Raw genomic sequence first — 13,283 nt, 5'->3', positions numbered from 1 at the left:
AGGGTAAAAATGTCATTTTGCAACATAAGGGTAAAATGTCAATTTGATATTATAAAAGGGTAAGAATGTAATTTTGGCTATAAAAATCCAAAATGTCATTTTGACAACTTTGTAAACATGTCATTTGGTAAGAAGGACAAAAATGTCATTTGTCCAATATATAAGTAAAAATTTATTTTGCTAAATTTTATGGGTAAAAATGTCATTTTAAACATATATGGAGCTAAATTTTAAGTTTTAAGTATCCGAATATATTAAAATATTTTTATTTTGATTTTTGACTTTCCACGGAAACTAATTCCGAGGGGGGAGCAAGGAATTAAAAGTGGACTATTTCATGGAAATAGATTCCCTAGGGAATTAAAGCCATGGAATTACACTTCGTATCAAACGGTGGAAATACCTATTTCCATGGAAATTCTTTTATTTCCATGGAAATGAGAGATATCAAACACACCCTTAATCAAAAATTATTTAGTTGGTTATAACCAATAAAATAAAAAAAACATAATCTAAAACATAATCTTGATCTAGTGCGGTTCAGAATACAAATCTGACTTTAATTATTTAGTCCTCTGGATTTACGTAATGGACTTAGATTTGTTAACATTGATTTGGAAAAGTTTGACATGAATTAATAAAACATGTTCTAACAGAACCTTGGTAACTCAATTTAGTCAAACAAAAGTTCCGTCACATGATTAATAGGTAGTGACTATTTTATTTATATTTAATTCAAATCTAATTTAATTATAAAATGAACTTAAACTAGGGCAAAACTCAAGCTCTTGATACCACTGTAGTAATTTCATGATTCATAGTTATGTTTTATTTTCTCATGAATCAACAGGATCTTGCACTAGAAGAAGTCCATACATATGATTGAATAAAATAACATTAATAATCACATAGGATCACATACCTCTTTCTCCTTGCAAATAGGTAAATAAGAATAGAATAAGAAGAAGATAAATCCAATAGCCCTTCCTTCAGAGTAGACACAAAAACAATAGTAGTCAAGGTAGTCTTCACCTCTCTCCCTTTGTTAGCAATTGAAAATGGGTTTCACAATTTTTGTTTGCTTGCTTAGTGAGAGGTGGGACTCCCCTACCTTTATAAAGAAAAACTAAATCTCCCAAATCCCTGCCCATTATGGGAAATGGAGAATAGAGGGGATGCACCAACCAATAGTGTACTGCCAACTCACCAAGCAGTTAAACTTAATCAGGTAACCAAATATATACTTGGTAAAACTTTTATCTCATTCCACTTTTGCAACAACAAAAATCCAGCCAATAAAATATTGATTGTATATGACCAAATATAGTTTATTTAAATAGGGAGAAAATATAAAACTAATTTGGTTACTATTTAAATAAAATATCTTACATGAATAACCATAAATATTTCTTTACTAGATTCTATATAGTTTCTGATTTCATAAACCGACGAACTTGGTGATCCTAATACTGAATTTTCGATTTTAATGCTTACGTTCAACGACAATACAGATAGACTTTCATCACCACCATCATCTTCAAGATCAAGTGTTTTCTTCACAACCAAGTGACCATATATACTTGTTGTCAAAGTAGTAAGGAATGTGTAACTTACCATCAATACAAACCATAGATGGAGGTTTAATACCAAAAACCGTGTCATAGTCAATAGGGAGCTTTTGGGTTCTCCATTGTTTGTCTTTTCCAGTCCGGCAAAACATAAGATTAGTAGTATTTCTTAAGATGAAATAAACCATGGAATCAGAATTAGTTGGAGGTGAGGATAATACAAACCCATATATTCCGTCAGAGTCCGAGATTGTTGGAGCCATTGAAGCATATTGGGTAGCTCAACTGTTTCGAGAGACTCTGGATTCCATAAAAAACAATCCCCAACTTTCCGCGGATTTGAGTAGATACAATTCGGGTACTGACAAAGTATAATGAACCATCCTTGATGAGAGTTATATTGCCAAAAAGAAGTTCCATTACTCAACTCAGGTATAGACTTTTTGTCAACTTTGTTGTGTGGATCACATAGATTGACAAAATTTTGATCCTTGCAGTTGTTTCCAACAGTATAGACGAGCCAAGGTACGGCCATGGGACGCGGTGGCCTACAACATAACGTACTCTTTCCCTTTTCTGCTACAGGTACTACTACTACTAAACTTTCCTCCATGGATTAGAGAGTGTGAGAGAGAAATTTGTTGGGAATGTCTTCTTCCTATTAATTAAAACAAGGAAGAAGAAGAAGGATACTAATCAACCTTTTTATAGGGAAAGAGTGGGATTTGGTAATAATCTCATATGAATCCTAATGAATTGAAATTCCTTCTCCTACTAATTTCCATATTTTTTTTTTGTTGATAATAGTAATTTCCATATTGGAATCTAAAAAGTTCTATTCTCTCCTAGCGTGGTAGAAAAATAGGAAACAGAACTTTTATTTTCAAAATAAGGTCCCTCGAGAATCATATTAATCCAAAAGTTAACCCTATTGGAATCTAATCTGGACCGTCAAGTGAACTCAACCGTTCAGATTAAACTATTTCTACAAGTGCCGTTTACCTTAATCGGAATTTGGGATCAGAATTACCTCAATAATTAGGGTTAATTTGACATGGACCTCCATTTATTTAGTGATATTAGGACTTCACCCCCAAAATCAAAAGTGTTCTGGCGTTAACCCCCAATTGGCGTTTTTCTGTCATCTCCTCGTTAAATGGTTGGCGTGTGAAACACACGAGTGATTTGTGACAATAATACCCCCATCTGATACTCCATCTAATCTAACGGTGAATACTCTTTCTCGTGATCAACGGTGTTGAAATGACCATTCAAAATAGTCGTTGAAATTTCACCCAAAAACCCTTGAAGCTCTAACATTTGGAACCCTAAAACTCTATATGAAGCAAGAGAGTCAATCAAGGGATGCTGAGGTTTTGTGAGGGTTGAACCAAGGAAGTAAGTTTATTTTTGCCAAAACGATGGGAGAAGGAGCTAAGTCTAGTTCATCAACTGGAGTACACTTTGTTCTCTTCTACTTTCGGTTGGGGGTCCTTCTCTAATTAATATAATTACAGTGGGGTGTTATCTCAAAAGTTATGAGTTATGTTTGTTTACAGGAAATCTTGTGTCAAGTTTGTGAGATGAAGACTCATGTAGCTTTAAATTGTCTCTTTCTTTACTCGGGGTGTACGAAAAGAAATTGCGATGTCATTCGAAAAGTGATGGTGTCGAGTTGTAAATTCCCACAACGAAGGAGGTGAATGGAGTTGTGGACCCGACTTTGATATTCGAATTGGGTCTGATTTGAAACCAGGGATTTTTATCCTTGATGGTCATACAGATGATTGGAACGATACCAATGGGTTTGGAGTCTTTTTTCTTCGCGCTCTTGATCCACATGAAGATGATGAGTACCTAGGTGGAAAATTGATTGTTAAGGTATTTTATTGGATTTCAATTTCACTATTTGTTTGAAACTTGTAGTGAGTGTGTACTGTTTTAGGCTTTAAATGATGGAAATGATGTGTTCTTGTTGCAAGTGGATTTTTGGTGGTGTATTTTCTCACTCTATAAACTAATTACATCTGGTTCATCTCTTAATAATAAGAATGGAGATTCTCTCTCTTGTTGCTTCTTAGATTTGAATTTGGTATTCAATTTTGAAATGAATTATGGAAATGGTGGGGATGATGGTGGTGGTAGTCAGTGAAGATGACTATGGTGACCATGGTCATGATGGTAGTTGAAGATGAACACTAAGGTGATGGTGGTTTATGAAGATGGGATGTTCACAATGGTGGGTTGCTAGGGTTATTTCACAACCGTTGATCACGAGAAAGGTTTTTAACCGTTGGATTAGTTGGAGGATCAAATGGAGGGTATTTTTTGTCACGAACCACGCGTGTGTTTCACACGCCAACCATTTAACGAGAAAATGACGGAAAAACGCTAATTGGGAGTTAACGCCATAACACTTTTAATTTTGGGGGTGAAGTCCTAATATCACTAAATAAATGGGGGTCCATGTCAAATTAACCCCAATATTTTACCAATTAGATGAATCAGAACGTGGAAAAGTGAAATTTAGAAATAAATTCAAAGCATCAATTATGGGTAAAGGTAATATTGTTATAACTTTGAAAAAAGGTTCATATAATTATATATCTAATGTTTATTATGTTCCTAGTTTGTATTGGAATTTATTGAGTTTGGGACAACTTTCTAAGGAAAGAATCAAGATTACAATTGATAAGGGGATTTGCAAACTAGAGAACAAGGATAATGAGATCGTTGCTATGGTGAAAATGACAAAAAATCGTATGTTTCCACTATCTTTACAGACTCCATTGCATTTTTCTTTTAATCGCAATTGTTATGGATGTAAAGTGGTTATGACACTTTCGTTTTGGTCATCTTAACATTAATAGTTTAAAGTTATTGGCTCAGAAAAATATGGTTACTAGATTACCCGTATTAGATAATTCTAATAGTTTTTGTGAGGGTTGTGTTCTTAGAAAGCAACACAAGGACCTTTTCCCAGTGGGAAAATCTAACAGAGCTACAGAGCAATACTTGTGCTCTCTAATATTTGTAGTCCTATTGAGGTGAAATCAAGTGGAGGTAATAGGTATTTTATTACTTTTATTGATGAATTTGGGTTTATTTTTTGGAGCAGAAGTCAGAGAGGCATTTGAAGTATTCAGGGAGTTCAAAATTTTGTTGAGAAACAAAGTAAATATTTTTTGAAGGTACTCAAAACAGATAGAGGTGGTGAATATAACTCTAGCCAAAATTTTATGGGCAGAAGATGTTGCTTGTTCTGTTTATGTTTTGAACCGGTTTCCTACTAAAAGTGTTCTGTATAAAACAAATGAAGAGGCATGAAGTAGTTTTAACCCAATGTGGAAGAGTTAAGAGTATTGGGAGTATTGTATATGCCCATCTACCAGGTGAGAGAAGAAAGAAATTTGATGACAAAGGTGAAAAGTGTATTTTTGTTGGTTACAGTAATGTTACTAAGGGGTGTAAATTGTTTAATCTCAAAATAAACAAAGTTATTGTAATCAGGGATGTGGAATTCATTGAAGATGGAGTGTGGGATGGGTCAGTTGAAGAAAAACAACAAATGAGTATCAATATTGATACTGAAAGTGTCGCTTCAGATTCTCAATTAGTTGAGAATACACCAATTCCTCCCGATACTCATGATACTTTTGATTTAGAGTTGCGTCCTAATTAATTGAGAATACAACAATTCCTCCTGATACTCATGATACTTTTGATTTAGAGTTGCGTGTCGCAGAAGGTACTTTCGGTCCCAGAGAGATTATAGAACTCTCTTCATCCATTGTGGATTGTAGGAGTTTTCAAATACGTAGTTCAATTCACCGTTATGTGACGCCCACAATTAACACAGAGCTAAGTGAACATTGTACGAACGTTACCGAAATAACTCAAGATGAGGTAAGATTTAGTGTTTATTAACTGTGTTGATATTCTTATCAAAATCAAAGTCAAACTTCTCAATGTATATCATGTCTTTATCAGGTCCATAATGGAGAAGAATTAAGGGAGACATTAGTTGGACACACAAATTGGCTGGAGGGAAACATGGTCATGGGTAGAAACATATTGACAGTGACATGGGCTTCTGACTTCGATAACATAGTCATTCCCGAGTGTCTATTGAAGAACATAGTGATATCCAATTACTTTAAGAAATAAGGGTTTGTTTGATACATGTGAAAATAAGGTTGGAAAATCGATTTTCATAAGAATCAATAAAATAAATCTAAGTAATACATTGACAATCAAGAAAATAAATCTGATTCATCTTCTCAACAACAAAACTCATCTACCCACCCTAGATAATAGGAGTTCACAGATCCTCCCGTAGGAAATCAGTTGAAGTGGCTTGTATCACATATATCCCTCTCCCTTAATTTTTTTTTCTATCATTAATACTCATGATTAAATATATACAATAATCAGTGATCCTAATTGATTCCTTATAAACCATTAGAAACAAAATTGATTCTTCAAAACAATAACAATCACAAATCCTAATTGATTCTTTATAAACAATTAGAAACAAAATTGATTCTTCAAAACAATAACAATCACAAAAGGGTTTCAACCTTTTGCTTTATTTTATACATCTAACTCTAGATTGAAACTGATTATATCAAGTTTTGTTTCATCAGGTGGCTACATCTTAAATCAACTTTTGCATATAGATTTCGTACTCAAGAAACCACAATCCACAATGACCTCTACATGTCAACTTCTCCAACTAACATACAATGGTGATGCGGTTGGGGTTTCGCCTTAAGATACAAGACAGTTCCAAGGCCTTTTGGCAGTTGGCAAGCAGACACCCTATAGGTTTGCAGCAGCCGCAACAGCCGTTCGGACATCCACCTCGTCACAGGGACATCCAGCTCGTCCCCAGGACATCCTACAGCCGTTCGGACATCCAACTCGTCCTCAGGGCATTGAGGTTATCATCCTTATGCGGGCCAACTATGTGGTTATTGCTTTGGATGCCAAAATAAGTGAAAATTACATCAAATTGATGTAAAATCTGTTTTTTTAACTGGGGTACTTGAGGAGGAAGTCTACACTGATCAACCTCCTGGTTATGTTAAAAGTGGACAAGAAGACAAGGTATTAAGGTTGAAAAAGACTCTTTACGGATTGAAACAGACACTGAGGGCTTGGTACACTCGTATTGGTACATATTTTTTGGAAATTGATTTCGAAAAATGTCCTTATGAGCCTACTGTTTATATCAAATTTAATTCTCATGGAAATATCCTTATTGTAGGTTTGTATGTAGATGATTTGATATTTACAAGGAGTGATACAACGATGTTTGAAGAATTCATGGAGACAATGACTACCAAATTTGAGATGAAAGATTTAGGGCTTATGTCATATTTTCTCGGTCTTGAAGTCTTGCAAACATGTGAGAAATTTTTGTATCACAGATAAAATATGCTGCAGATATCTTGAAACAGTTCAAAATATGGAATTGTAACGCAATTAGGACTCAAATTGAATCAAGATAGTGTTTAGACTATAACGGTAAGGGTGAATTTGCGAATCCAACTTATTATAGAAGTCTAGTTGGTAGTCTTCGTTATTTGACTTCTACTAGACCTGATATTGTGTTTGGAGTGAGATTGATACGTAGACTCGTGGATAAATTCAATCAGATACATTTGCAGGCAACAAAAAGAATTTTGAGGTACATCAAAGGTACTCAAACTCATAGAATTTTGTATTCACCTACTGACAATTTTAACCTGGTTGGTTTTATGGATAATGTTTGGGCAGGTGATATTAATGACAGGAAAAACACTTCTGGTTTTGTATTTCACCTCGGTTCAAATATATTTTCTTAGTCATCAAAGAAACAACAGGTAGTTGCACTCTCAACTGTAGAAGCTGAATATATAGTTGCAGCCTCATGTGCCAGTCAAGTTGTTTGGTTGCGACGTCTGTGAGGGTATGAAATCGAGGGTCAAGAAGTCAATCGGACCGGGCCGTTGACCGGAAGTCAAACCTCCACCTGTTTAATATTTTTGCAGGCACCAACGACATCTTTGGGCTTAACCAGTGAAAAAAGAGACAAAACACACACGACCGTAAGATCCCTGGGACACCGGGATTGTGCCGGCTTAGGGGGCTTCGACGGTCAAGTCAGTAATCTTGACAAAATATGAATAATAAACCGGAGATTGAGCTATTGAGTTAAATATATTGTCTGAGCAAGGCGATCGTTGGGAGAAAGGTAATACAACCGGGTGTATGCTTACCTATTTCTCTGGTCGTCGAATGAAATAAAGTGTTTGTACTCCTTAGTCGTGTGGAGAGATGAGGATCAGTCGTCTTCCTTGATCAGGTGGTCGTTAGGAGGGAGAGAAAGATCACTCGTCAACTGCTTGATCGAGTGGTAGTCAGGAGAGAGAAGGATCCTTCGTCAGCTGCTTGATCAAGTGGCCGTCAGGAGAGAGAAAGATCAGTCGTCAGCTGCTTGATCAAGTGGTCGCCAGGAGAGAGAAAGGTCACTTGATGATAGTAGCAGTCGTTGGTCACCTGCTAGAGGTTTGGATGATCGATGTGAGAGAGAGAATAAGCGGTTAGTCGATTGCGGGTGAATTGAATGTCGGGTGGTGTTCTCCGTAATTGGATGCCTTAGTCGATCACTAGCTGATCCTTATATAGTGTTTCGTGGTCAACTGTCTTTCGTGGTCAACTGTAACCTGGTGGTGGGTTGTCGTCTTCAGTGTGATAACACACGGAGCTGTCACCATTAATACGAATATCGTAACCCCTTAACATGTATATTCGGGATATGTCATCTTAAATGACTGTAACGCCTCCCATGTTCGAAGGGAGGTCTGCTGAGGAGGTGAGCGGACCTCTTCATCCAGGTCTGGATGTACTTCCGTATTTTAACGTTGTTTCGGGGTGCACGAAGATAAATGGGTCGGACCCATTAGCCATTAATTCATGGGATTGGTCATCGTGTAAGCCCATTAATCGTGGATTTCTGGAGGCGCTCCTGGTGACGTATTTTGGCCCATAAACAAGAATCTCCTACAACTATATTTTGTGACAATAGATCAACTACTGCCTTAACAAAAAATCCAGAATTTCATAGAAGAAGCAAACATATCGATATAAAATATCATTACATTCGTGAGCTTGTGAAGACAATGAGATTGATGTAAAGTCTTGCAAATCAGAAGAACAAATGGCTGATATTTTCACTAAACCATTGAAGATTGATTTATTTTACAAGTTGAAGATCATGATGGGCGTTATACCGTTTGAGTTTAAAGGAGGGTGTTAATTTAAATGTAAACTCAAATTTAATTAATTAACCAACTACAGAGTTAAGTTAGTGGGTTAGTGGGAAGTTAATTTTTTTTTGTTGATTAAGTTAATAGGTAAATGGTTGAGTTAGTAGGGTCATGTTAGTTGTGGTCATAGTTATGTGGTCATAGTTAGTGGGTAGAATTTGGGTCTATAAATAGACCAGCCTTTTTAGTTTATTTTTATCAAATCAAGTCAAGTAATTCGATTCAGTTAAATATCTTCTTCATTCTTCTTCGTTTGTGCAAGTTATAATTTTCTTTATCATTCGGAAATTAAATACTTTTAATTTCCACCGTGGAGTCGATTCCACCGCGAGAAGATATTTTCTCCCAATAGTCTAACTCAACCACGTTAAATTCCAATTTTCACCCAATATGGCCACATCACACCAGGGTGAGCAACTGACCCTCAGCTTGAAAAAAAGAGTTACAGAAAACCAAGATACTTCAACAGCCTTCCTTAATCAAACAATAAAAAAAGGTATTATATCACAAATCCCACTTTCACATTTTACGCCACAATTTTCACCTATTCTTTACTAATGCTCGAGAACAGCTAAACACTTCGACAAAATATCGACGCCAACTTCGAGTTCTTGCTCTGATATAACCAAAGGAGGGACGATCCTCACCACATTTCCTTTCCCAGCAGTGAGTATTAGAAGGCCAGATTCCCGGCAAGCATCAACAACAGGCGATGCAGAAACATCCAACTCGACCCCTACAATAAGCCCAATCCCACGGATTTCTTTGACATGCTTGTTTCCTCCCAACTTCTGTACTAATAATTCTTTCAAGTATTCGCCTTTCTTGGAAACACTAGCCAAGAATCCAGGTTCTGTAATTTTGTTCAAAACTGAAAGGGCAGCTTTACAAACAAGAGGGGATCCGGCAAAGGTGCTTCCATGATCACCATATTTTATAGACGTTGCAACTTTCTCGGTCATAAGGACAGCGCCAATGGGTAGACCACCGGCTAGAGGTTTAGCGAGTGTCATTATGTCAGGAAGGACTCCGTATATTTCATGAGCCCAAAGATAACCTGTTCGGCCTAATCCACATTGAACCTAAGAAACAAATAAGAGAATTAGAACTAGTACTATATGTTGGATGTAGTACATGATAAAAGATATTAGGATTAGTATAAAGCATATTTTTATAGTAGTTTGAAATGTATACTTCAAACTACATTAAAATAGGAAATTCATAAGGGGAGATTAACAGTTGGTATAGCATCAGACACTTCATGCCACATTAACTTCGGGCGCACCATCTTAAGCTGTGAAGTTTGACTCGAATTTTGCCAGGGGCTTCATGTTTCCCTAATCAAGTATGAAGTTAAGTTTCGGATAAAGAAAAAATCCAATGAGTGGATTAAGTTGTTAGCTAGGTACAAACATGACACTTTATGTAATATATCCCGCATCGCTTGCCGAAATGACTGGAGACTGGGCTACATATACAAGCTAAAGTCTAGTAAGTGTCAATGCCTTTTAGGCACGCATATAGAGCATTCACCAACAACAAGATCTTGTACCGTTGGGCTTGAGCATGCGTGGAAAAAACGAGGATAAGATTGATAACTGGGAAGGCTTGGGTCTACACCTTAGTCTTGCAAGTTTTATTATTCTCCCACTTGCATGTAACATGGGTAGATGCCCACATTCTGATAAGTGAGAAGTTAAAAGGACTAGGGGGATAGTGACATTGATAAGAATACAACTTCTGGGGCTTTTTCACCTAACATTAAACTAGCATAAAGGAAATAACAACTCCATTTGCTGACATCGTAAAACAAGTATTCTTGGAACTCGAATAGATATCGTACCTCGTCGAATACCAAGAGGGCTCCAGAAGCGTCACAAGCATTACGCAATGTCTGCAAAAACTCCTTTGTGGCGCTATATATACCCCCTTCGCCCTGAATGGGTTCGACAAAAACTGAAGCAATTTTGCCAGTTTGAATTGCTTTTTTTGCTTCCTCTATATTGCCATACTCCAAGAAAGTGACTCCAGGCATAACAGGCTGAAACGGTGACCTATAATGTTCTTTACTCGTTAAGGCAAGAGCGCCCATTGTCCTCCCATGGAATGAATTAGTAAAAGAAATAAAGTCCGTAGCTGGTTCTTTATTATCAGGGTTTGAAAATCTTTGGAATTTTCTTGCAAATTTTATAGCTGCTTCATTTGCTTCTGTTCCCGAGTTTGTGAAAAATATTCGATCTGCAAAAGAACACTCCACAAGTCGTTTCGCTAGCTCCACCTACATGAACATCTCATATATTTAACATGGAAATGCCGCAAATTGCATGAAAAAAGTATCCACCTAAAACCCTAATCTATACCTTCTGGTACATAATCAAATGCGGGTTTATATTTACCTGAGGGACTGAGTAATAAACATTGCTGACATGAGTAAGAATGTTTGCTTGCTCGGTAACTGCATTCACCCAATCTTGGTCATCATGACCAAGCGCATTTACAGCAATACCAGACGTCATATCCAAATATTCCCGACCTTCAACATCGTACAATTTACACCCTTTGCCACTTACGAGAACGATAGGAGCTCTTGCATAGGTTCCTAAAATAACACTAGCTTCATCTGCTATAATATCTTTACTTTCCCCAAACCCTAACTTTGTTGGAATAGTAGAACTTGATGGTTCGACATTTAGATCAAGACTTGCCGAAATTCGTGGGGAGTTTTGTAACCTAACATGAAATCTTCCTCTTCCCGAGTTAAACAAGCGAGGATGATTGTTCGCAGGAGAAATGTAAGCATTAACCAGACCATGCAAACAACTCATCTTCAAGAGTATTCCTTGATTTCGTTTTCGCCCTAGTAAACAGAATTTCGTAATTATCCACTTATCAATTGAAGTGAGTGGATAGGAAACTACTCAATTTGATCACATGAAGCTATAAAATGAGGAATTTTATATTTGTATTACTTTAAAAACTAGAGGGTTAATTCAAGAAAAGGAATGATTTTGTAAAAGGTTTAAAATCAACTTAATAACTTAACCTAGAAAAATGGTATAAAAACAAAAGCAATCTAAAACATGAGATAAATGACCTATTCAACTAGAGAGATGAGAAAATTTCCATACCTTTCGAGATGAATTAGGTAGAAACAGGTGAATTAAAGCTGAAGAAATGGAAGAAAGAAAATTTGTGAGGAAAGGAAAAAAGGGTTTAAGGGGGTTTTGATACTAAATTAAACTTAAGTTTAATCAAACAGAAGTAGTAAACTAATCAAGAAATTAAGTTCAGTTGACAAGTACGAAAACGCAAAGGAGAGGAGAGGAGAGGAAATGAAACTCACCTTCGTTGAGCTAAAACCGTCTAAGGGAGTCACTGTTGCTTTGTTGTTACTGTTGGGGTAGTATTTTATTTCCCTAATGGCCCCTTACTTCGTGACCAGCTTCCTGCCTAGCCCCCTACTTTACAAGAAATGCCCATATGGCCCCCTTCCGTTATAACACCGTCACTCTCTCTCTTCCATCATGTTTTCTCTCTCTGCCAAGTCATGCCACATCATCTGTTACGCCACCTCATCACCTTCTCCGGCGAGAGTCGCCGGCCGGAAACTCTTCCATCATGTTTTCTCTCTCTGCCAAGTCATGCCACATCATCTGTTACGCCACCTCATCACCTTCTCCGGCGAGAGTCGCCGGCCGGCCAATTTCCGGCCGGCGACTTCAAACATAAAAAAAAAAAAAAAAAATTATCTCTTCCTCTCTCTAAATTTTTTTTTTTCTCACCATTCTTTCTCTCTCTAGATCTGGTTCATTAAGAACCAGATCTGACCTTGAAGAAGGTCTACAACAGACCTTCTTCAAGGTCAGATCTGGTTCTTAATGAACCAGATCTAGAGAGAGAAAGAATGGTGAGAAAAAAAAAAAAAATTTAGAGAGAGAAAGAGAGGAGAGGTGAAATTTTTTTTTTTTTTTTTTAGGTTTAAAGGTCGCCGGCCGGAAATTGGTCGGTCGGCGACCTTCCCGGAGAAGATGATGAGTTGGCAGGTTTTAACGAGGTGGCAGAGAGAGAAAACATGTTGGAGGAGAGAGAAAAGAAATGGAAGAGAGAGAGTAACGGTGTTATAATAGAAGGGGGCCATATGGGCATTTCTTGTAAAGTAGGGGGTTAGGCAGGAAGCTGGTCACAAAGTAGGGGGCCATTAGGGAAATAACCCTTGATTTTTCACTACAAATAAATAGTAGTATTACAATATCTTTTTTGTTTTTTTGAGAAATCGACTACGATATGTGTTACTCCTTAGACAACTGCTTCCACCGACACTCGATTTCACGACCTCATGGACTTAAGAGGGGTGTCTAAACGTTGCACCAAAAGCTGGTGGACTGTAGTATTACAATTTAGA

The 13,283-nt window shown here is 36.9% G+C and overlaps 1 protein-coding gene across 4 annotated transcripts; it reads right to left on the bottom strand.

Moving 5' to 3' along the window:
* Positions 1-9,339: 9,339 nt before the first annotated feature.
* Positions 9,340-13,283, bottom strand: LOC147532956 (acetylornithine aminotransferase, mitochondrial-like). Of its 4 annotated transcripts, none has more exons than XM_086648757.1 (6): positions 13,093-13,283; positions 12,225-12,297; positions 12,010-12,047; positions 11,278-11,738; positions 10,725-11,159; positions 9,340-9,963 (listed from the first exon to the last, which is right to left on the bottom strand). In XM_086648757.1, exons 4-6 carry the CDS (start codon positions 11,704-11,706, stop codon positions 9,436-9,438), a joined length of 1,392 nt encoding a protein of 463 aa, XP_086504883.1. In that variant the 5' UTR covers positions 11,707-11,738; positions 12,010-12,047; positions 12,225-12,297; positions 13,093-13,283; the 3' UTR covers positions 9,340-9,435. The 4 variants fall into 4 exon arrangements, with proteins under 4 accessions (XP_086504883.1, XP_086504884.1, XP_086504885.1 ...); XM_086648758.1 differs by having other exon boundaries at positions 12,225-12,256; positions 13,107-13,196; XM_086648759.1 differs by lacking the exon at positions 12,010-12,047 and having other exon boundaries at positions 13,093-13,199.

Source organism: Eschscholzia californica, unplaced genomic scaffold (genome assembly GCF_041429995.1).
Source record: "Eschscholzia californica isolate CP2 unplaced genomic scaffold, dmEscCali1.0.p SCAF_6, whole genome shotgun sequence".
Lineage (NCBI taxonomy): Eukaryota > Viridiplantae > Streptophyta > Magnoliopsida > Ranunculales > Papaveraceae > Eschscholzia > Eschscholzia californica.
Note: the sequence above shows the minus strand (reverse complement) of the source record. Positions and strands in the feature narration are given on the sequence as shown.

Bases quoted from the DNA above. Each gene is read 5' to 3' on its own strand.
- LOC147532956 (XM_086648757.1), bottom strand. From the start codon at position 11,706: ATGAGTTGTTTGCATGGTCTGGTTAATGCTTACATTTCTCCTGCGAAC. The intron at 11,160-11,277 runs GTAAATATAAAC...ATGTTCATGTAG, and splicing joins TTTATTACTCAGTCCCTCAG to GTGGAGCTAGCGAAACGACT. The intron at 9,964-10,724 runs GTACGATATCTA...TTTGTTTCTTAG, and splicing joins CCCTCTTGGTATTCGACGAG to GTTCAATGTGGATTAGGCCG.